This window comes from Schistocerca nitens, chromosome 2 (assembly GCF_023898315.1).
Source record: "Schistocerca nitens isolate TAMUIC-IGC-003100 chromosome 2, iqSchNite1.1, whole genome shotgun sequence".
NCBI lineage: Eukaryota > Metazoa > Arthropoda > Insecta > Orthoptera > Acrididae > Schistocerca > Schistocerca nitens.
This window is the reverse complement of record NC_064615.1, coordinates 401,380,143-401,404,751: the sequence shown is the minus strand read 5'-3', so window position 1 is coordinate 401,404,751 and position 24,609 is coordinate 401,380,143. Positions and strand designations below refer to the sequence as shown.

The window sequence follows — 24,609 nt, the reverse complement described above, 5'->3', positions numbered from 1 at the left end:
TGCAAGCTACATACCATTCTCATAGGCTGCAGGTAAAAGGCGAGCAAATGTGCTAGTGCTCTTGCCGAGATTAGGGTTTCGCAGATTGTTGCACCTGCCAGTGATGCTGCGGTATGGGTATGCTGGATCACATGGAGCTCGATCTTCTGGTGCATCACAGTCTGGTGAATATTCTCCAGCTGGTATGAATGGCCTGATGTCTATACTCTGCAGACCATTTGTGACAAAATCATCTCCTAAATCTGCAGAGAAGCCTAGGATATCATCTCTTACAGCATCGAACAGAGCCTGTCGGCGACTTCTCCGTAGTCTAAAAACATATAATCGAAACATTGACTGAAACAATTTCCCATTAACATTAACTGCATATTTCACTTTTAAGTCACTATAGTATGTTTAAATGAATGAAAGAGTTCTGTGTAAAATGAGTACTATATTCAACAGATCACTGTCCATACTTTGCTTATAACATCTGTCAACAAAATTCCAGATATGCTGTACAGTCTAGCTTTCTGTCTAGCATCTGGGAGGAAATCAATGTCCTACATGGCAATGAATTTTATTATTATTGTTGTTGTTTATATAATTGGAATTGGAGAATGGAATAAGGATATTGTAACTGATTATGAAGGTTATACATAAAGCCTTTGTCCAAAAAGACTAAAGCAGTGTGTATAAAATTATCAGTAGCAGTGCATCTTTTCTTATTAAATGATAACAGATTTTGAGTTAGTGTGTGGTTGGGGAATAGTGAACAAGGAAGAACACTTTAAGCTTGATTGCTAACTGTTTCTCACAGTGCACGGATAACTGTCACATATCGTTCCCAACTACTCACGCTAAAGTGCCAATGAGAATATGTAATGGTGGTGGAGTTTTATCAAATACGTTTAACATGTTTAAAACAGGAAAAAACAAACCTAGTGCATAATGACTAATTTCCTCTGCAGAGAAATACATATTTGTAGCACTGAAAGATAACAGAATAGGATTCTTCTGTACCATTCAAGGCTGTACGAGGTAGGCCTATACCATATCAATGGGACCACTCTTCATTTAAAATGTGCTTCCCACAAGGGTTAGGACAGAACTGATGGCCAGCATAGAAATAACAGTTCCAGAAGCTACAGTTGTCACGTACTGTTATACGTTTCTATCAACAAAATGAATTTTTGCATCCTGAAGTTAAGTACTGATCAGTAATTCCGTCTCATAATTTTACAGTTTTTGCAAGTGATTATTTCCTTTTTATACAAGTTCTCACAATGTCTTAAAACAGGTCATTTGGCCTTGTCATCAGTAGCAGCTAGGGTAATCTTAACTGGCTTTTAGTCTGATTTCTAGTGCTGCTGTTCAAATAGACAGGCTATAGAACCTCCAGAATCGTTAGTGTGCAGTTCTTATTTCTTTTCTATTGCTGTTAGTATGGGACCCTTTATTTGTTATGGGATGAATCACATGCTCAACTGTGAAAGTATGTAGGGTCTCTACTTACTGGGCACCAGGGACTGCAGTCATTGTTGTCTGCAAGTCATCTCTTTGTGAACACTATGTTATCAAATCTAGGGAGGACCACCACTCTGTCTCACTGCACTGCCCTCGATGTATAAAAACATTGTTGTCTCCATGTCACTGGTCTAAGTTAGTCCAGACAAATGAGGTTATTATTTCATCCACAAAGGATGACATTTTGAGGACTGTGGTTGAAAATTAAATACAAATAAAACAGTTTTTTGCTTCAGACACTTATTTCTTATTTCAACATAAGGCTCAATAGCTCATAGCATCACTTTCAGGTAGTGAATTACAGAATTGATGCTTGGCACCAATGTGGAGCACAGATACCTTTTTGCAGCAGGAGGCCAAGTGAGAAATAGGTTATGCTTTATCTTTTGAGGAAAAGTAGAATCAAATGGGTACTGCAGACTGCTATTCACTGTACACTTTCTTCATTGTACATGAGATATTACACTTGCGGCAACGTCAAGACAATAAGACCGACAAGTTGAAACAGTGTGAGCATTAAAGTTTAAGGATTTTTTAAAAGTATATGTTATTTTTTGTACCCTTGTTCTTTGTTAGTCAAGTTTGGTTCTATGTTTGTATTGTACTGTACAGTTTACACATGTGTTCAGTTAACGTATATTAATTTTGAAAGTAAAGCATGTAGTACATTCAAATCAAGTGTACATCATTTTACTGAAGAGGAAATAAATTTCCTACAGTGCTGACATCAAACTGGACAATTATCTTCTACAAGTGTATTGCTAAAAACCGATCACAATGGCTTCTAGCAATTCCACTTCTGTAAGAGAAGAACCTCAAACTCAACAGCAAGATTCTACTGCAACACCTGCAGTGACAGCAAGCAATGGCAACCACATGGGCATTAGGAATGTCAAGATTCTGCCATTTTAGCCTACAAATGCTCAATTGTGGTTAACAAATGCGGAAGCCATCTTCGTTTCCACAGTATTATGTTGGACATGGAACAATTCATGTAGTTACTGCACAACTGGACTTAAGTGTTAGTGAACAACTAGCAGACATGTTTCTCTAAACAGTCTTTCGCAGTTCTAAAGCAAACAATTTTGCAGCATTTTGTGCTGCTGCCAGAATCACTTTTGCATAAGATCACTGATAGTGAAGCGGGTGCCAATGGTAACACCCCCCCCCCCCCCCAAGTGATCTGTTCACTGCGTGTGCTGGCTGGATAGGGCCTACAGTCAGAACAATCCCTCAAACTGTTTTGGCTCCATCACTTACCTCAGCACATTTTAAATATTTTATCAGTCTTCACAGATCTGCCTATAGATAAACTTGTATGCAAAGCTGATGCTATTGCTATTCCTTAGACAGAAGTTAATGTGACAGCAATTGTGCCAGAGTTTATGGTGGATCGCCCTGAACCAAACATAGCAGTGGCAGTTGCTTTGGGTGGCCCTGCATTGTGAATTATAATGCTACCATCCCACAATTCAATGCCGGAGCCATCTATGAGTAACTTAGTCAATGAGTTGGCTCACCTCAATGCTAGGTTGCAGAAGCAGGAAGAGGCAATGCATGCACCTGTATGCAAAGATCAAGGCTGCAAATGGTGTCAGTTTCACTGATGTTTTGGTAAGGCTGAACCAGATAATCCAAGCCATGTGCCTACACAAACTCCAAAGGTGAGTGCCGGAAGGCCTGTGCACTCATCACCACCAGTTGACGCACATACAATCAATGCAAAAGACACAATTTCTGCAGATTTGCCCTATGTGGACCTTCACTGTGGTGGATGTTGGCCATGCTATCTTGGGTGTTTACTTCTTAATTATTTCTCGGTACTGCCTGATTCAGTGAATCAGTGTCTATTTGTAAAGCTACACTCTCCTGTTCACTCTACTGCACCAGGTCGCATGTTTTGTGATGATGGTGGGTTACATCACATGAATATTTCTGTATTGACTGTGCCTGTTACATCAACCCAACAATGTTTGCTATCACATCAACTTCCATGTTCAACGCACATGCGTTCATTACACGACTAGAATCCAACAAAGATTTTCACTGCTGTTGCCAGATTACAGGAGAGTTGGCAGTTAATGACAGTACAAATCTCAGAGATCTAAGTTCTTCACAAGGAGGAACTGAGTGCCATTATGTTGCTGCATGAGGATAATGCCTCACTGCATCAGTGGATCTCCACCACTTTCCAAATAACTAAATGCGGCCTGTGCCTGGCTAATTGAACTTCACTGTACGGCCTGTGGCTGCTACAGGAATTTCCAGCACTTACAGACCCAGTCTTGGCTACGTGTAACCACTGCCAATCAACCCAGCATTTTGTTCCCACTACCCCTGGCTATCCTGTTGCTGTGAAGCCCAGATTTCTACCTCCGGATAAACTGCATGTGGCTGAGTCAGAATTTAATAAGATGCTTTCCGATAGTTCAGTGGTTTGATCTCACAGTAAAAAAAAAAAGGAATGATTTCTGACGTTTGTGTGACAGTTACAAAGGGGTTAAATGCCCCTACCATCTCAGACAGGTGTCCTGGACCAAACATGATTGATTTCAACAGCAATGTGGCCGATGTATGTGTCTTCAGTGTTGTCAATTGTGCCACAGCTTTTTCTCAGATTCCAATGGCTAAGAAAGACAAACATAAAAGTGCCATTACAACACTATTCAGACTTTGCGAGCACAACACTACGCCTTTTGGTTTGTGTAATGCCATGCAAACTTGGCAAGGCTGTATGTATAGGCCCTCCATGGGTTGTTGTTTATCTTTTGCTATAGGGATGATCTTTTGATCTTCTCGAAGAGCTATGGGGAAAACTGACGGCTTTGCGTTCAGTGTTCAAGAGGATACAGAGTTTGAGAAATAAACATTTGCCAGACAAAAAGTTCAGTTTCTCAGATGTACTGTTTGTTTGTTTTGTTTTACGGCGCAAAAACAATTAGGATCATACGTGCCCATGTCAAACTGTAGAACATGAAGACAAAGAGAGGAGTTAAAAACGACTACACATCAATTCCAGTCAACAGAGGAGAAGACAGCTAAACACAGGGACATGAAGAAAGGTCTATAAAATAGGCCATAGAGAAATGGAGGTCCAGAACTAAAAGTTAAATGGTCTTCGCCATACTGCTACAACAGATGAAAAGTACACAACGGTCAACAGTCCACATGTCATTCGCTAAAACTGCCCCAACTCGGATGGCAAACACAAACGGGAATATAAGCAGTTAAAAAGAGGGTATTTCGTCAGGAAATGGCAGACAGTCAAAAGTTGAGTGCAATGTGCACAATGTGGTGGGGGAGCACCACTTTGGTGATGACTAAAAACGAGTGCCCAATACGCAACCTAGTTAAAATGATGTCTTCGTGGTGGAGGGCTAAGAGGAGGTCATCCAATCCACTGGGAGAGGCTTGATAACCTGGAGCTTGTTCCCATCAATGGCGGACCAGTGGTGATGCCAAAGTGACACCACCTGCTGACAGACAGCAACACAGAGATCATCAGAGGGAATGTAAGAAGAAGCGCACTGAGGTACGAGGACTGCAGCCTTGGCATCAGTGTCAGCGGCCTTGTTTCCTGTCAGACTGACGTGGCCAGAAACCCACATACAGTGGCTCCAACAAGAGTGAGAAAGTGACAGCTTTCCTGGACCTGTTACACTACAGGATGGATGGTGTGTACAGCAAACAGAGGCTTTGAAGGGCACTGAGAGAGTCTGAGCAGATGATGCAATTGAAAAGTCTGTTTCGCCAGATGTACTGCATGGCCTGATACAGGGCAAAGAGCTCTGCTTTAAATACTGAGTAATGTTCTGGAAGCGAACACTGAAAAACATCGTCGCCAATGACAAAGGCACACCTGACACCACGGTCAGTCTGAGAGCCATCAGTGTCCACAAAGGCACTATCGTGAAGTTCCATGTGAAGGTCATGAAACTGCAGGTGATAGAGCTAGGTTGGAGTGGTGTCTTTAGAAAGCGAATGAAGGCCAGGGTGAATAAGGGCCGCCTCACGAAACCAAGGTGGTGAAGGGTTCACACCTGCCAGCAGAGTTGCAGGTGGTGTGAAGTTAAGCTGCTAGAGCAACAGCCAAAAGCAACTCCACGAGGTAACAGAGAAGAGGGATGCAACCCATACAGGCAATCAAAGGATTCATCGAAGAAGGAGGCTTAGGGTGGGTGGCCACCCATGGCAGACAAACGGCATGCATATCCGCTGAGGAGAAAGTTAGGGCGGTAGGACAGAGGTAGTTCAACAGCTTCTGCATACAGACTCAATTGGGCTTGTGTAAAAGGTGCTAGTGCTAAATGGATGCCACAATGGTGGATGGTATTGAGATGGCATAAGATGAACGGATGGGCGGATGCATAAACAAAAGACCCATAGTCTAGTTTTGAACGGACAAGGGACCGATACAAATGGAGAAGGGTGGCTTGATCTGCATCCCAGGAAGTACCATTGAGGACACGTAGGACATTGAGGGACCACATAAAGTGAACTGCGAGGTAAGACACGTGGGAGTATGAACAAAGTTTCCTATCGAGCATGAGCCCCAGGAATTTTGTAGTTTCAACAAACAGAAGAGCAACAGGCCCAAGATGTAAAGTTGGTGGAAGAAACCAACTGTGCCGCCAGAAATTCACACAAACAGTTTTCTCAGTGGAAAAACGAAAGCCACTGTCGATACTCCACGAGTAAAGATGATCGAGACATTGCTAAAGTCGCCACTCAATGAGACGAGACCGTGGAAAACTGCAACAGTGGCAAAATTGTCAATGAAAAGGGAGCTGCAGATGCCCAGCGGGAGACAGGCCATTATGGGACTCGAAGTCCACACTGTGCAGTGGTTAGTAAATTGTGAGACTTGAGTCACATACCAGCCAGGCATGTATCATGCGTTCCATCACCTTGCAAACACAGCTGGTGAGAGAAATGGGGCAGCAGCTAGAAGGAAGATGTTCGTCCTTACAGGGCTTAGGTATGGGTATGACAGTGGTTTCACGGTAGTGTCTGGGAAATGTGCCCTCTGCCCAGATGCAGTCATATGTATTAAGCAGAAATTGCTTGCCCATAAGAGAAAGGTGCTGCAACATCTGAATGCGAACAGTGTCTGGCCCTAGGGTGGAGGAGTGGGATGAAGTAATAAAGGTGGCATTGTAACACTCACGATTCTGAGAAGAGAAGGGTATTACCCGAACCTCCTCCACTTGTTTGTAATGGAGGAAGGTATGGTGATAATGGGAGGAGCTCAAAATCTCTGCAAAATGGTGGCCAGGTGCTGGAGATAGCAGTAGAGTGCACGATGACATTGTCTGCTACTGTCAGGCTGGAAATTTGGGAATGGATCTTGGTCCCAGAGAGGCACAGTGTTACATCATCCGGGTTATCTGGATACTTCCCACTAACACCAACCTATCCGAACTCCGGAGATGGGAACTTGCTCTTCAATATATCCTCTCTTCCCGTTATCTACCAGGCCTCAATCTCCACTAATTTCAAGTTGCCGCCACTCACACCTCACCTGTCATTCAACAACAACTTTGCCTCTGCACTTCTGCCTCGACTGACATCTCTGCCCAAACTCTTTGTCTTTAAATATGTCTGCTTGTGTCTGTATATGTGTGGATGGATATGTGTGTGTGTGCGAGTGTATACCCGTCCTTTTTTCCCCCTAAGGTAAGTCTTTCCGCTCCCGGGATTGGAATGACTCCTTACCCTCTTCCTAAAAACCCACATCCTTTCGTCTTTCCCTAAGGAACATGAGTTCTCCTGTATTCAGGTAGAAGAGGTTAAGTTGATTAAGAAAGTCAGCCAAGAGGGCACCTCTCGGACAGTTTCTGGGAGAACCATAAAGGGAGCTGTGTAGTCACTCCGAGCAGCAGAAAGGGGTGAGGTAGCTGCCCAATAAGCTGGAGGAAGTCTGCCCTGGTGGCATCATATGATGGAGGGATGTAACTGGTACAAAGGGAAAAGGTCAAGTGAGGAAGGAAAAGGTGAACTGCAACAACTTGAGGGCAGGTACTCAGGGAGATGGGTTGACCAAGAATGACATCCCATGTCCTGTGAGATGGAATGCCAACGTCAGGGGAAGTTCAAAACGGAACAGGATGAAATGTGAGAGCACAAAGCGGTCATGAGGATGCAATTTTGTTTCCTGAAGGCAGAGAACAAGTGGACACAGCAATTCTAAGAAGAGCCGTAAATCCTAAGAAGAGCTGTAAATCCTCTTTGTTGGACTGACGGCCACAAATGTTCCATTGGAGGAGAGTCATGACAGGTAAAAAATGAAGGGGTGTCATCACGGTGGCTGCCAAGTGCCAGCCTTCGAAGACTCACTGCTACAGGGCACAGAGGCAGGAGGACCCTGCACCATGAGGTCTACAGAAGCGTCAGCATTCTTCTGCTGTTGGACTGCAGGATCCAGGGCAGAAAAATGGTTGGTGGTGTGCACTGGCGACAAACAGAGGTCGGCCAGGTGAGGGTATCACATGGTGACACTGTCGAAGAGGATCTTTGAGTCAGCGAAGGAGAAGACCATTTGCCTTTGTTTGAATTCTTCAAGCTTTTCCAGTTAGCAGAGGAAGACTGAGGCGTTGGTTGGCTGGAGGGATATAGGAAGTCTTCACGGGAGTATTCTATCTGTCCTTTCCAGCCTGCTGGTTGAGTAGCTGGTGGCTTCACCCCATGAGGCGAGAGTTTGGTGGTGTGTTGCACAGCTGGAGGAGGAGACAGGGACGCTACCATGACAGTGGGCGATTTGACAAGCGCGATGCTAAATCTGAGGTCGCATGTCTGCATGGCCATGTCTTTTCCGTTTATGTCTTGTAGCCATTGCCTGTGAAGATGATTGGTTCATTGTGAGAAAATCCCCCATGACTGCCAGTGTCTCTGATGGTGCGCCCCCCCCCCCCCCCCCTCCAAATTGGACATCCACTTCAGAAGGGGCACACCCACCTTAGGTGATTGTTCACACATAAGGTCACACCTTCCGAATGCCTGACAGAGGGACCAATTGGCAATTTGGGAAGGTAGCAGCTGAGGAAATCACCCCTCCCTGGGCTGGCCTGTACCTGGGGGTATGTGTGAACCCTACCTATCAACTTGGGGCTGGGAATTACCCATTGCCCTGCCCAGTGACCTGTTACATGCCAGACATGTGGGCTGGCCTTCAGGAGCACACAGGGAAGAAGAAGAAAAAGAGGAACTTCAAACGCCAAAGCAGAGGAAGGATGGGAGAAGGTGAACGGAGAATGAAAAAAGGAACAGTGGAGAGTATTCTGATATTGACTACCGAAAATGCAGAATACATTTCCAAAAACAGCCCAGACATGTTCCCCAAGGGAGAGGAAAAAGAGCAGCAAGAGGATAAATATGCAGCATGGAAGGGAAAAGATGCTGCAAAGGCTGGGGACCCGTGCTAGCCGAGCACGAACTCTCCAAAGAGCGGTGAGCCCCCTGGGGGCTTGTACTACGTTGCTGCTTGAAAATGACATTATGCAGCTGTCACTACTGACCACATTCAGAGGTCTCTCATGTGTCCTGGGGATGATTTGTTACAACAGACATCATCTGCCTCACTTGGACACCCTTCAAAAACCTAGTATCCTCTTACTGACTGGCAAAAGCATATCAGACAACCAATGCATCCCCTGGACTTCCACAAGCATAACTGCTTTCAATTCCACAAAGACTGTGCTTGCTGATGCTGCATTTATGCTCGCTGACACTGCATCTTTCCCTGCAACAGTACTGCTGAAGCACCTCTCACAGGGAGCCACTGGCTTGACCATCAAGCATTCCCAGCCATCTCTTGAGGGACCCACTGTGTTCATGGATCACAAGAACCTTATGTCAGTGTTACACAGAGTCATGGAGCTCAGCTCCCCGTGCAAAGTCGGCAGGTTGATTTCATTGCACAATTCACAACTGACATCTGACACATCTCCACCCAGGACTACGTCATCGCTGATTGTTGGTCTCACGACTGTGCATCAATTGCAGCTGGTGGCGCCCTGGCTGTTGGTCAAGAATCAGATCCCTTCCTTCTTCAATGTCAGCTGGATCCATCATCAAATGGTTTGCATCATGAACTCCTTCCTCTGCAAGGTTCTTGCCGAAAGGTATAGCGTGACATGTCATGCAATAAGGTTCGCCCCTTATTCCAGCTAAATACAGCGTTGCCAGAAGTTTCCCCAAGTGAAGTTCCCTGATATTTCCCCAGCTCCCAAACAAGTTTTAGCATTTTTCCCTGACAAATTTAGAGATCTCAAGGGTAAGTTAAGATGTAAGTTGAGAATCTGTCTTTGCAGCTACGGAACAAGAAACAATAGTGCAAATGAGGAAATATCTAAAAAATACTTGCAAGCAGATGGCATTTCCTGATGTCAGCAAAAATCTTAAGTACTAACATTAACATCTTTTGTAATGAACTGTTTTTAGATGGAGAAAGCAACCCAAACAGTACATGTGTTTCATTAAGACCACTGATGTTATTTCATTTCAATAAAACAAAACACATTTGGTGGCAAAAATATGCGTGTTCTTGGAGTTGCATGACAGATTTAAAATATCTTCACTGATTTCAGAAATAATCTCAGAAAAAAGTGATTTCAGAAATAACCAGAAAAAAGTAGGCCTCTTGAAAGTAGTATTTAAGACGGGGAAGCTACAAACAACACTAGGTGACCACCAATAAAATGTTGGTTCTACTATGTTCGTTATTATCAGTTATAACCCACTGTGTTGTATCCATTATTGTACATGTATTTTGTGATTTTTCCTTCAAGAAGTATATGAATACGAAGCATACAAACTTCCAGCAACTGACACAATTTTCTTCTTCCATACTTTCTAACATATAAACTACATTTTAAGTGGCAAAATGTACTAGAACAAATAAAATGACTGCAAAACACCACACTGCAAAATTACTTGAGGTGAGACAGTTGCAATTCCTAAAATCCATTGCCCATGGTCTCTGGCCTGCTGAAGAGCATCACAGTCCTGGGTCCGTGGATAAACCATGAAAATCTGCTGCATTACACCCCATACAAACAGATATAGCCTGCAGGCAGATTGGTGAGTCTAGATATGATGGGCTGGGCCAGCACATTACTGGGAACTGAATGGCTTCAGATTGGCAGGCCAGATCCATTATGGATACCAGCAGAAACGGGCTGCAGTTTTGGCTCGTAGCAGCTATTCATGACCCAAAGACCGCAAGTTGATGAAATGAGACCACAGTGATCAACTCATGCAAAAGATAACTTGTTCAAATACTCTGAGAATCAATAATAATGAGAATAGACAGAAACTCACCATAAAGATGATCATTGAGCCACAGACAGGCATATAGAAAAGACAATCACACTCTCGCAACAACATATTCAGCTATAGCTTTTGTCAGAAAATGAGAACACACACACACATTCACACAATCACTAGACACAACCAACACACACATGACCCCTGCCTCTGGCCACTGCATCTACGGTCTCAGAGAATTGGATCCACGAGCCACTCCTCATGCCTCCCTGCCTCTCGTCGGCAGCTGCTAGACTAATGGCAAGAAATGGTGGCAGCACTGACTGCAATTGAAGGGAGGGGTAGAAAGGGAGAAGCAGTAGTAATGAGGAGTAGGGAAGCAGCGCACATATGCAGCTGCTCCAGCCAATGATGATGCACGAAATCTCAGTAAGCAAACCATTTCATCTAGTGAAACAAAAATGAGATTTTTCCCGTGTTTTTTTCAAATTTCCCAGATGTGTTTGAAATTCCCTGATATTCCCTGATTTCCAAAACCTGTGGCAACCCTGAGTGGGCAAAGGGTTGTCACATATGTCAATCTTCAAAAATTCCTCACCATTTTTCTGTTCCTATCTCTTCTTTCCTCTCCCCTTCAGGAAGATTTACACCCATCCACTTCGATATTATTGGCCCTTTCCTCCCCTCTTGTGGTTTCTGCTACCTTGTGACAATAACAGACAGATTCACAAGCTTGTTTAAGGCTGTTCCAGTTGCAGACATTGCTGCTCTCTTCCTTGCCCAGGTTCGTTCATGTCCCCAGTCACACTACCCCTACTTCAAACAATATATATTCAAAGAAGCTCTGTAAGTCAAAAACAAAAGCCCGCATCTCGTGGTCGTGCGGTAGCGTTCTCGCTTCCCACGCCCAGGTTCCCGGGTTCGATTCCCAGCGGGGTCAGGGATTTTCTCTGCCTCATGATGGCTGGGTGTTGTGTGCTGTCCTTAGGTTAGTTAGGTTTAAGTAGTTCTAAGTTCTAGGGGACTCATGACCAAAGATGTTAAGTCCCATAGTGCTCAGAGCCATTTGAACCATCAAAAACAAATTCCATGTGTACAAAGTTTCGGGCACAGCTATAAATAAAAACCCTGGCAATGTCAGGCTTCTCAGTAAGTTGTAGACTATGTTTCAAGCCTGTGGGAACATCAATTTACTTCCCGGAGTGGTTCAGAGTTACTCTCACTATCAAATTCAGATACTTTCTTGGTTGTCCCCAAACGCTCCTTGGGTAGTATTTCATGCTGATACAGACCATATTGAGGATTCTTATGTGGTAAGGTGTAATTCATTTATATTAGAACAGTGCATATTTCCATAGTGTCTGTTACTGGTTTATTGATTATAACAGAAAAAGAAAATAGAGAAATTAAGCATCAACAGCATATTCCACCACATCAACTAAAACAGTCTGATGATGCTTGGTCAGTTTTTGTATTCCATGCCTGTAGAAAGTTAATAGTTTGGTAATAAAGATATCATCAGTCTAAGTGTAAAGTATTTTTTCAGTTACAAAAGCTTTTCATGATGGTTGCTCAATAAGGAGCAAGAAAGGTAAATGTCTGTCGGTGCAAGATAAGAATAAGTGTGATAACAACACTTGATGCTGTTTCTTTGGTTGGCTTTCTTACATGGCGAGTGCAAGGCATCTCTGTTGTTGGCAACAGATGCGAACTGTGATGTCACACACTTGGGATACAGTTTGTAAAAGAAAACACTTCATTTGTGCCACCAAATAAGTAACATTGAATTCTGATGACTCACATTGGCCTTTGCTGTTTCTTTCTATTTTCCTCAAGATTGTCTACAGAAAGTAAATGCCTCATGAAGGTCAAATGGCTGCAGGTCATCACATTTGTCAGTCACTGGGTATACTAACTTAACCATAGTTATAAACCATAAAAACCTTCTTCATCAAATCCCATTAGTCTTCTTGAAAGTGGTGAATACATCACATTGAAACTATCCTATTTGAAATGAAAGAGCTATTAGGTAAACATTAACATCAACACTCAACAAGTTTGATGAAAGGATATGCATGAAGAGCTACATGAATTTGCAGTTCTCATATTCATTCCATGGGGTGGAGATAAACAACCTCATAATCTATAATCAGGACAGAGGGGACACAATCAAACACACTTCACCACGTGACAACAGATTGGAAACGCACCATTCTGGGACAACAGTCATAAAACTACAACAAATCATTGACAATTGCATGGTAGTCAAAAGCTGTGGAGGACTCCCAAAAACTTTTTGGGTCCATGACACTCATTTGCAGGACACAAAGAATTTCAGACAGGGTGCACTAACCGTTACATTGATGTCATCTCAACTGATGTTGGGGGCAGGAATTTGAAGCATTTGCAATAAAAACTAATTTGAGAAAAGTGTGTTTAAAATTTGATTTCCATTTTCTTTTTCACCAATGTCTTAGTTCACATTTACTGATAGTCTGTGCTTGTTACAATAAAAGATCATTCACACACTCTGTACATTAGCAAAAATTAAAACATGTGACCTATAGATTTCATTACTAACAACATTGTGTCTTATTCTACTACATGTCAACTATCTCACCACAGTGCTTTTTCTGCATGACAGCTTAAGCGAACACCACAGAAAATTCACATCTAATGTAACCACTCATGGATAGGAAATTGTAGTTTGCCTAGCTTTGACTGTTAAGCCGAAACCCTTATCTTCAGCTAATTTAAGTAGTAGTTATGGTTTTGGGCACAACAGGTATTAAATAAGTTATTCTAAATGTACAGACTTCTGTGTGCTCATCACTGATTGGCTGTTGTTTTATGGTCGTAGCTCAACAATAATGCATTTCTGACCTATGATTAACTTAAATATTTTGCTCAAATTGTTTTACCCCAACTTAGTCTGCCTTATTGTCAGGTTGTTTTTCCTTACATTGTATACACTCTGTCATAGACATACTGTACCAGTGCTAGTACTCAAAACTGAGGCATGCAAGTTTTTGAGTAAAATACATGTAAAATTTAATGGTGAAGCTCATGCTGCCTGTATTCTGTTGGAAACTTAAGAACGTCCTCTTCAGAACCGAAGCTGGGAACATGGTAAAAATTTAGTACAGTTACAGACAGCTCTCAAAACTGACCATTTTGTGGGTGAAAAGATTTTTTTTCATGTTGCGTGAACTTGACAATATCATCAAGGCAATTTAAACATAAGAAAGTCCTCCTCAGAACTGAAGTTGGGAGCAGTAAAAATTTAGCACAGTTAAAGACAGCTCTCAAAACTGACCATTTAGTGGATGGAAAGATTTTTTTCATGTTGCGAGAAGACAATTTTGCTGGCCCAGATGTGTTAGGTTTTTAAGTTAATTTATCTGCTTGAAAATTCATTTTTGGTTTTCTACTCAAGGATAAACCTTTTTTACACCTCTTGTTCCAACAGAATTTTTGTTTCATTTGAAATGTACAATAAAATATAATTTTCTTGTTTAGTAATCACTGCAAAAGAACACATTTACCTGGTTTCAGTTTATTATAATGTATGCTATAAATGCTGTCTGCCTTGTTCAGGTAATAGTATACCTGGCCATTATACACTTCAGATATAAATGAAATATCAATACAGCTGGCCACAACCAGAATGCATGCTGAATTTCATTTAAAATTTAATATGCTGTTGAAAGAGACCATTGAAATAATGTCTTTTTGATATGACCTAAAAAATTAATGGTGGTGAGTTAAATTTGGTCACACTTCTGGTGATTCATTGATGGAGTTAAATTTAGTTACATTTCAGGTGATTCACTGACTGGCATTTGTTTTACATGAAGTGCATATCACCACCATTTGAGATTCTGAAGCTGACCTCATTTCTGTAATTTTATATTAGACTCAATATAGTGCAAATTTCACCATTAAATTTGTTATTTATGACTTACTCGTTTATCAATCATGCTTCTCTAACAACAATATTGTTTTACATCTGCCTAGTAACGTAATGGTATTGTAATATTCAAATTTATTAATGCTGGAATATATTTTAAAATAAATAAAATCAGCTATTCAAATAATGCTGAGTAAGTGAAATGAAACAATTTCAGAGACTTTACTGGTCTCATACAGATACAATTTTACGTATATTGACAGAATCAGAGGGTGAAAATTTGTACCAATGCCAGGAATCGAACCTGGGTCTCCTGCTTGCTAGGCAGGTGCATTAGTCTGCCTGCCAGCCAGCCTGTTTACTAGGCAGTCAGGTTAATGTGCCTGCCTAGTAAGCAAGAGACCCAGGTTCAATTCCTGACCTTGGTACAAATTTTCACTTGCTGCTTCTAACTATGCACATATAACATTGAATACTGTTACAACTTAATGCAACTGGATTACACAATTCTGATGTAAGTTACTCCTTACCTCTGCAATGAATTAAGAATTTCTTCAGATGCAAATTCCAGCAATATTGATGTGTTAGCTAAATGAAGAGAGTATTTATTGGCTTTACTGAATGCAGCAGCTGTACCCACAGGAGACTTTGGATCTGCTCCTCCATCTAATGAAATACAAACAGTTCATAATGAAAAAGTGCAAAATATAAGTATTTCATATTGAAAGTATCTAACTTATTTTGCTCATCATAATCAATGTTTTTGAAAAGCCCGCCAGTGTCACTCATGATTTAAATAATGAAAAATGCACCAGTTACCAACTTCTAAAAATACTGTTTGCTGCTGTTTGAGTGAGATAGAAACAGACCCACAAACCATATTGTTCTAAAATGGTAGATAGTGTCTTACTTTTCTTCCAAAATTCATATTCCTTCTGCTGACGCTCTGTGCGGTATTCCTCTGCTTTCTCCATAGCTTGCATTAATAAGTCTGTTGGGAACAGTTCAACAGCTTTCATTTTAATATCACGCGAACTTATTACTTCATCATCAAGCCAGGCAGACAAGTCAAGTCTTGGTTGCAGTTCACATGAAATACGTACATTCCTGCATTCACAGAAATTTAGCGTTATACATATAAATGCTAAGTCAAATAAGTAATTAATTTAAATAATTGGCTTTTGAAGGAGAATATAAAATTGTCTTGACACGACAGTGAAGATAAAATAAAGGAAAAAATTTCCGTCTACATGTCAACAGACTGGAATTCCATAATGTGAATTTTTGACAACCAAGCATAAAAGTATTTATTTTTAAACAACTTTACTTGAGAAAACATAGAAGTTTTCAAACGGCCTTAAGTGGCTCTGATAGATCCTTTGTAAAGAATGTAAATAGGTTAAGTATCAAAATTTGGGAGTTCCATCATTGCTGTTTTCGCATACTTAGTTTATTTCCTTTCCCACTGACATGAATATTTGTGAACATTAATGAGTTTGGTCGGATTCACAATATTTGCTCTTGTTGTTGTTGTGGTCTTCAGTCCTGAGACTGGTTTGATGCAGCTCTCCATGCTACTCTATCCTGTGCAAGCTTCTTCATCTCCCAGTACCTACTGCAACCTACATCCTTCTGAATCTGCTTAGTGTATTCATCTCTTGGTCTCCCTCTATGATTTTTATGCACCCACACTGCCCTCCAATACTAAATTTGTGATCCCTTGATGCCTCAGAACATGTCCTACCAACCGATCCCTTCTTCTGGTCAAGCTGTGCCACAAACTTCTCTTCTCCCCAATCCTATTCAATACTTCCTCATTAGTTATGTGATCTACCCATCTAATCTTCAGCATTCTTCTGTAGCACCACATTTCGAAAGCTTCTGTTCTCTTCTTGTCCAAACTACACTCCTGGAAATGGAAAAAAGAACACATTGACACCGGTGTGTCAGACCCACCATACTTACTCCGGACACTGCGAGAGGGCTGTACAAGCAATGATCACACGCACGGCACAGCGGACACACCAGGAACCGCGGTGTTGGCCGTCAAATGGCGCTAGCTGTGCAGCATTTGTGCACCGCCGCCGTCAGTGTCAGCCAGTTTGCCGTGGCATACGGAGCTCCATCGCAGTCTTTAACACTGGTAGCATGCCGCGACAGCGTGGACGTGAACCGTATGTGCAGTTGACGGACTTTGAGCGAGGGCGTATAGTGGGCATGCGGGAGGCCGGGTGGACGTACCACTGAATTGCTCAACACGTGGGGCGTGAGGTCTCCACAGTACATCGATGTTGTCGCCAGTGGTCGGCGGAAGGTGCACATGCCCGTCGACCTGGGACCGGACCACAGCGACGCACGGATGCACGCCAAGACCGTAGGATCCTACGCAGTGCCGCAGGGGACTGCACCGCCACTTCCCAGCAAATTAGGGACACTGTTGCTCCTGGGGTATCGGCGAGGACCATTCGCAACCGTCTCCATGAAGCTGGGCTACGGTCCCGCACACCGTTAGGCCGTCTTCCGCTCACGCCCCAACATCGTGCAGCCCGCCTCCAGTGGTGTCGCGACAGGCGTGAATGGAGGGACGAATGGAGACGTGTCGTCTTCAGCGATGAGAGTCGCTTCTGCCTTGGTGCCAATGATGGTCGTATGCGTGTTTGGCGCCGTGCAGGTGAGCGCCACAATCAGGACTGCATACGACCGAGGCACACAGGGCCAACACCCGGCATCATGGTGTGGGGAGCGATCTCCTACACTGGCCGTACACCACTGGTGATCGTCGAGGGGACACTGAATAGTGCACGGTACATCCAAACCATCATCGAACCCATCGTTCTACCATTCCTAGACCGGCAAGGGAACTTGCTGTTCCAACAGGACAATGCACGTCCGCATGTATCCCGTGCCACCCAACGTGCTCTAGAAGGTGTAAGTCAACTACCCTGGCCAGCAAGATCTCCGGATCTGTCCCCCATTGAGCATGTTTGGGACTGGATGAAGCGTCGTCTCACGCGGTCTGCACGTCCAGCACGAACGCTGGTCCAACTGAGGCGCCAGGTGGAAATGGCATGGCAAGCCGTTCCACAGGACTACATCCAGCATCTCTACGATCGTCTCCATGGGAGAATAGCAGCCTGCATTGCTGCGAAAGGTGGATATACACTGTACTAGTGCCGACATTGTGCATGCTCTATTGCCTGTGTCTATGTGCCTGTGGTTCTGTCAGTGTGATCATGTGATGTATCTGACCCCAGGAATGTGTCAATAAAGTTTCCCCTTCCTGGGACAATGAATTCACGGTGTTCTTATTTCAGTTTCCAGGAGTGTATTTATCGTCCATGTTTCACTTCCATACATGGCGACACTCCATACAAATACTTTCAGAAATGACTTCCTGACACATAAATCTATATTCAATGTTAACAAATTTCTCTTCTTCAGAAACGCTTTCCTTGCCATTGCCAGTCTACATTTTATATCCTCTCTACTTCGACTATCATCAGTTATTTTGCTCCCCAAATAGCAAAACTGCTTTACTACTATAAGTGTCTCATTTCCTAATCTAATTCCCGCAGCATCACCCGACTTAATTCGACTACATTCCATTATCCTCGTTTTGCTTTTGTTGATGTTCATCTTATATCCTCCTTTCAAGACGCTATCCATTCCATTCAACTGCTCTTCCAAGTCCTTTGCTGTCTTTGACAGAATTACAATGTCATCGGCGAACCTCAAAGTTTTCATTTCTTCTCCATGGGTTTTAATACCTACTCCGAATTTTTCTTTTGTTTCCTTTACTGCTTGCTCAATATACAGATTGAATAACATCGGGGAGAGGCTACAACCCTGTCTTACTCCGTTCCCAACAACTGCTTCCCTTTCATGTCCCTCGACTCCTATAACTGCCATCTGATTTCTGTACAAATTGTAAATAGCCTTTCGCTCCCTGTATTTTACCCCTGCCACCTTTAGAATTTGAAAGAGAGTATTCCAGTCAACATTGTCAAAAGTTTTCTCTAAGTCTACAAATGCTAGAAACGTAGGTTTGCCTTTCCTTAATCTTTCTTCTAAGATAAGTCGTGTTCCAGTATTTCTACGGAATCCAAACTGATCTTCCCCGAGGTCGGCTTCTACCAGCTTTTCCATTCGTCTGTAAAGAATTCATGTTAGTATTTTGCAGCTGTGGCTTATTAAACTGATTGTTCGGTAATTTTCACATCTGTCAGCACCTGCTTTCTTTGGGATTGGAATTATTATATTCTTCTTGAAGTCTGAGGGTATTTTGCCTGTCTCATACATTTTGCTCACCAGATGGTAGAGTTTTGTCAGGACTGGCTCTCCCAAGGCCGTCAGTAGTTCCAATGGAATGTTGTCTACTCCGGGGGCCTTGTTTCACGCAGGTCTTTCAGTGCTCTGTCAAACTCTTCACGCAGTATCGTATCTCCCATTTCATCTTCATCTACATCCTCTTCCATTTCCATAATATTGTCCTCAAGTACATCGCCGCTGTATAGACCCCCTATATGCTCCTTCCACATTTCTGCTTTCCCTTCTTTGCTTAGAACTGGGTTTCCATCTAAGCTCTTGATGTTCATACAAGTGGTTCTCTTATCTCCAAAGGTCTCTTTCATTTTCCTGTAGGCAGCATCTATCTTACCCCTAGTGAGATAAGCCTCTACATCTTTACATTTGTACTCTAGCCATCCCTGCTTAGCCATTTTGCACTTCCTGTCGATCTCATTTTTGAGACATTTGTATTTCTTTTTGCCTGCTTCATTTACTGCATTTTTATATTTTCTCCTTTCATCAATTAAATTCAATATTTCTTCTGTTACTCAAGGATTTCTACTAGCCCTCGTCTTTTTACCTACTTGATCCTCTGCTGCCTTCACTACTTCATCCCTCAGAGCTACCCATTCTTCTTCTACTGTATTTCTTCCCCCCATCCCTGTCAATTGTTCCCTTATGCTCTCCCTGAAACTCTGTACAACCTCTGGTTCTTTCAGTTTATCCAGTTCCCATCTCCTTAAATTCCCACCTTTTTGCAGTTTCTTCAGTTTTAATCTACAGGTCATAACCAATAGATTGTGATCAGAGTCCACATCTGCCCCCGGAAATGTGTTACAATTTAAAACCTGGTTCCTAAATATCTGTCTTACCATTATATAATCTATCTGATACCTTTTAGTATCTCCAGGGTTCTTCCATGTATACAACCTTCTTTCATGATTCTTAAACCAAGTGTTAGCTATGATTAAGTTATGCTCTGTGCAAAATTCTACAAGGTGGCTTCCTCTTTCATTGCTTAACCCCAATCCATATTCACCTACTATGTTTCCTTCTCTCCCTTTTCCTACTCTTGAATTCCAGTCACCCATGACTATTAAATTATCGTCTCCCTTCACTACCTGAAGAATTTCTTTTACCTCATCATACATTTCATCAATTTCCTCGTCATCTGCAGAGCTATTTGGCATATAAACTTGTACTACTGTTGTAGGTGTGGGCTTCGTGTCTATCTTGGCCACAATAATGTGTTCACTATGCTGTTTGTAGTAGCTTACCCGCATTCCTATTTTCCTATTCATTATTAAACCTACTCCTGCATTACCCCTATTTGATTTTGTGTTTATAACCCTGTAGTCACCTGACCAGAAGTCTTGTTCCTCCTGCCACCGAACTTCACTAATTCCCACTATATCTAACTGTAACCTATCCATTTCCCTTTTTAAATTTTCTAACCTACCTGCCTGATTAAGTGATCTGACATTCCACGCTTCGATCCGTAGAACGCCAGTTTTCTTTCTTCTGATAACGGCATCCTCTTGAGTAGTCCCCGCCCGGAGATCCGAATGGGGGACTATTTTACCTCCAGAATATTTTACCCAAGAGGATGCCATCATCATTTAATCATACAGTAAAGCTGCATGCCCTCGGGAAAAATTACGGCCGTAGTTTGCCCTTGCTTTCAGCCGTTCGCAGTACCAGCACAGCTAGGCCGTTTTGGTTATTGTTACAAGGCCAGATCAGTCAATCATCCAGACTGTTGCTCTTGCAACTACTGAAAAGGCTGCTGCCCCTCTTCAGGAACCACACATTTGTCTGGCCTCTCAACAGATACCCCTCCGTTGTGGTTGCACCTACGGTACGGCTATCTGTATCGCTGAGGCACGCAAGCCTCCCCACCAACGGCAAGGTCCATGGTTCATGGGGGGAGGATTTGCTCTTAAGACAGAAGATACTTTATCAATCATTGTAACATAATAAAAAACTCTGCTCTGGATTCTGAAAGGTATAAATTAAGTAACAAAACTTTCTGATTTCTTGCGACAAGTTTGTGACATACATAGATGTCCACAGAACTGTTTTCAAGGTAGAACAACATTCTAAAATTGTCATTTCTTTACATAACTGGATCTGGGACTTTAAAGACATGTTATGCCCCAAGAACTAAATTTTAGTACAGATACACATTTATTATATCCCAAATTCCAGGATGGAATAATGACAACATTTTGAAAAGGCTAGATTGCTACTCATCATATAGAGGAGATGTTGATTCGCAGACAGACACAACAAACACACACACACACACACACACAGAGACCATTGTGTCTCTGGCCAGACGGACTGCCGGCAACTGTGTCTGATGGGAGAGTCTGCGTAGGGAGCGAAGGAAGAGAGAGGGGTGGGGAGTGGAAGGGATAGCAGGATAGTGGTAGGGGAAGATGTAGTGCTGCTTGTGGGAGCATGCAGGAACGTGGTGGGGAGGTCAGGGCTGTATGTACACTCAGGAGGTTTGGCTTGGGGTGGGGAAAGCAAAAAAGGAGAGAATTATAGGAGGGAAAGGAAAGAGAGAGGTAGAGGAGGAGAGAAAAGAGAAATAGAGAGACTAGTGGGTGGTGGAATAGAGGACTATAGAAGGCTGTTTAGTGCTGGAGTGGGAGCAGGGGAGGAGACAGGTGGGTGAAGGACAGGGACTCGTGTAGGTTGAGACCAGGGGGCTAACAGGAAATCGAGATATATTACAGGGAGAGTTCCCAATTGCACAATTCAGAAGAGCTGGTGCTTGTAGGAAGGATCCAGATAGCATAGGCTGTGAAGAAGTCGTTGAAGTGAAGCACATTCCTTTGTGCTCCCAGAAGCAGCACTGTACCCTCCCCAACCCAGTCTCCTTCTTATCTCCACCACCCAGACTGCTTCTCCCTTCAGGTGCAGCTGCCCGAAGTCCAGCCTCAGTGGCCAGAGACAGCTGTCATGTGTGTGTGAATTGTGCTTGTGTGAATGTGTGTGTGTTTTCAACATTAGAAGGCCTTTTGGCCGTAAGCTTACTTGTTTAGCAGTCTTTCAGTTGTGCCTGTCTGCAACACCACATCTCTTTTATACGGTGAATTATCCACTCAATATTTCTGTATCTACATCTACATCTATACTCTGCAAACCACCATGAGATGCAAAGCAGAGGGTGTGTCCCACTGTACCAGTTATGGAGATTTCTTCCTCTTCAATTCACCTATGGATTGTGGGAAGAATGATTGTTTGAATGCCTCTGTATGTGTGCAACAATTACTCTAATCTTACCCTCACAATCCCTATGTGAGCAATATGTAAGGGGTTGTAGTATATTCCTAGAGTAACCAATTAAAGCTGGTTCTTGAAGCTTTGTTAATATAATTTTTCGGCATAGGTTACACCTACCTTCAGTAGTCTTCCAGTTCAGTTTTTTCAGTATCTCCATGACACTCTCCCACAGATTAAACAAACCTGTGACCATTTGTGCTGCCCTTCTCTGTATATGTTCAATACCCCTGTTAGTCCTATTTGGTACGGGTCTCTCACACTTGAGCAATATTCTAGAACAGGTCACATGAGTGATTTGTAAGCAATCTCCTTTGTAGGCTGATTGCACTTCCCCAGTATTGTACCAATAAACTGAAGTCTACTACCTGCTTTACCCCACGGCTGAACCTATGTGATCATTCCATTTCATATCCCTAAGAAGTGTTATACCCAGGTATTTGTATGAGTTGGCTGATTCCAACAGTAACTTATTGATATTATAGTCATAGGATGCTACATTTTTTCATTTTGTGATGTGCAAAATTTTACATTTCTGAACGTTTAAAGCAAGACGCCAATCTCTGCCCCGCGTTAAATTCTTATCAAGATCTGACTGAGTATTTGTGCAGCTTCTTTCAGATAGTACTTCATTACAGATAACTGCATCATCTGAAAAAGCCTGATTTTACTGTCGGCCAGGTCATTGATATACAACATGAACAGCAAGGGTCCCAACACACTTCTCTGTGGCACACCCAAGGTTATTTCTACATATGATACTGATTCTCCATCCAAGATAACATGCTGCATCCTCCCTACCAAAACGTCCTAAATCCAGTCACAAACTTCACTTGATACCTTACCTCACCGTACTTTTGACAATAAGCATAGGTGCAGTAATGCTTTTCGGAAATCAAGAAATACTGTATCTACCTGGTTGCCTTGATCCAAAGCTTTCAGTATGTCATGTGAGAAAAGTGCAAGTTGGGTTTCACATGATTGATGTTTTCAAAATCGATGCTGGTCAGCATTGAGGAGGTCATACTGTTCAAGATCTCTCAGTATGTTTGAGCTCAGAATATGTTCTAAGCTTCTACAACAAATCAATGTCAAGGATACTGGACGGCAATTCTTGTGGATAACTTTAACTACCCTTCTTGTGACCTGTGCCTCTTTCCAAGAACTGGGCCATGGTTTTTTGTTTGAGGGATCCATGACAGCTTATAGTTAGAAGAGGGGCTAACTCAGCTGCAAATTCAGTATAGAATCTTATAGGGATTCCATCGGGGCCTGGAGCTTTTTTCAATTTTAATGATTTCAGATGTTTCTCAACACCACTGACACTAATACCTATTTCATTCATCTTTTCAATGGTATGAGGATTAAATTGGGAGAGTTCTGAGTTTTCCTTTGTAAATGAACATTTGAAAAAGGAGTTAAGCATTTCAGCTTTTGCTTTGCTACTCTCAATTTCAGTTTGTCTCATTCACTAGGGACTGGACACACTGTGGTGTCACTAATGGCCTTCACATACAACCAGAATGTATTTGGGTTTTGTGAAAGATCACTTGACAATATTCTGCTGCAGTAGACACTGAAAGCTTCATGCATTACTCTCTTGACAGCCAAACAGGTTTCATTCAGCATCTGTCTATCTATAGCCCCATGCTTCACTTTACACCTATTATGCAGTAATCTCTGTTTCTCTAAAAGCTTATTTACAGTGGCTGTATATTATGGAGGTTCCCTACCATTATGAACTGTTCTACTGGGTACATATCTATCCAGTGCATGCATTGTTGCCAAAATGATGTCATTGTCACTGACATCAGTTTTGATGTAGACATTCTCAAAGAGTTCAGATCTATTTGTTGCCATTAGGTCCAATATATTTCCATCGTGAGTGTGTTCCCTAACTATCTGTTGTAGGCAGTTTTCAGAGAAGGCATCTAGTAAAGTTTCACAGGATGTCTTATCATGCCCACCACTAACAAAACTGTAATTTTACCAATTAATTGTTGGACAATTAAAGTCTCTACTGATGATTACAGTATGATTGGGGAACTTAAGTACAAGTGAACTAAGGTTTTCTCTAAAGTTTTCAGTTACTTCAGGAGATGAATCTGGTGTGCAACAGAAGGATCCAACAATCATTTTATGCCCACCCCCAATATTGAGTCTTGTCCAAACAATCTCACATGCAGCTTCAATTTCTCTGTCTATGGATCTGTGTTTGTTGTTTACTGTGACAAATACACCACTTCCATTTCCCATTTGCCTATCCTTTCACTACACATTAGTTTTATGTGAACTTCACTACTTTCCATGAGTATTTGAAACTCTGGCACTTCATTGCGAATGCTTTGGCA

The 24,609-nt window shown here is 42.4% G+C and overlaps 1 protein-coding gene across 2 annotated transcripts in view; it reads right to left on the bottom strand.

Moving 5' to 3' along the window:
- Window positions 1-24,609, bottom strand: part of LOC126236248 (uncharacterized) — a 413,771-nt gene that overhangs the window by 89,607 nt on the left and 299,555 nt on the right. For both annotated transcript variants that reach the window (XM_049945397.1, XM_049945398.1), the window contains exons 14-16: window positions 15,591-15,787; window positions 15,211-15,346; window positions 15-310 (exon numbers count right to left, since the gene is read on the bottom strand). In XM_049945397.1, coding sequence (XP_049801354.1) covers window positions 15-310; window positions 15,211-15,346; window positions 15,591-15,787 — 629 coding nt within the window. The remainder of the gene's footprint in view (window positions 1-14; window positions 311-15,210; window positions 15,347-15,590; window positions 15,788-24,609) is intronic.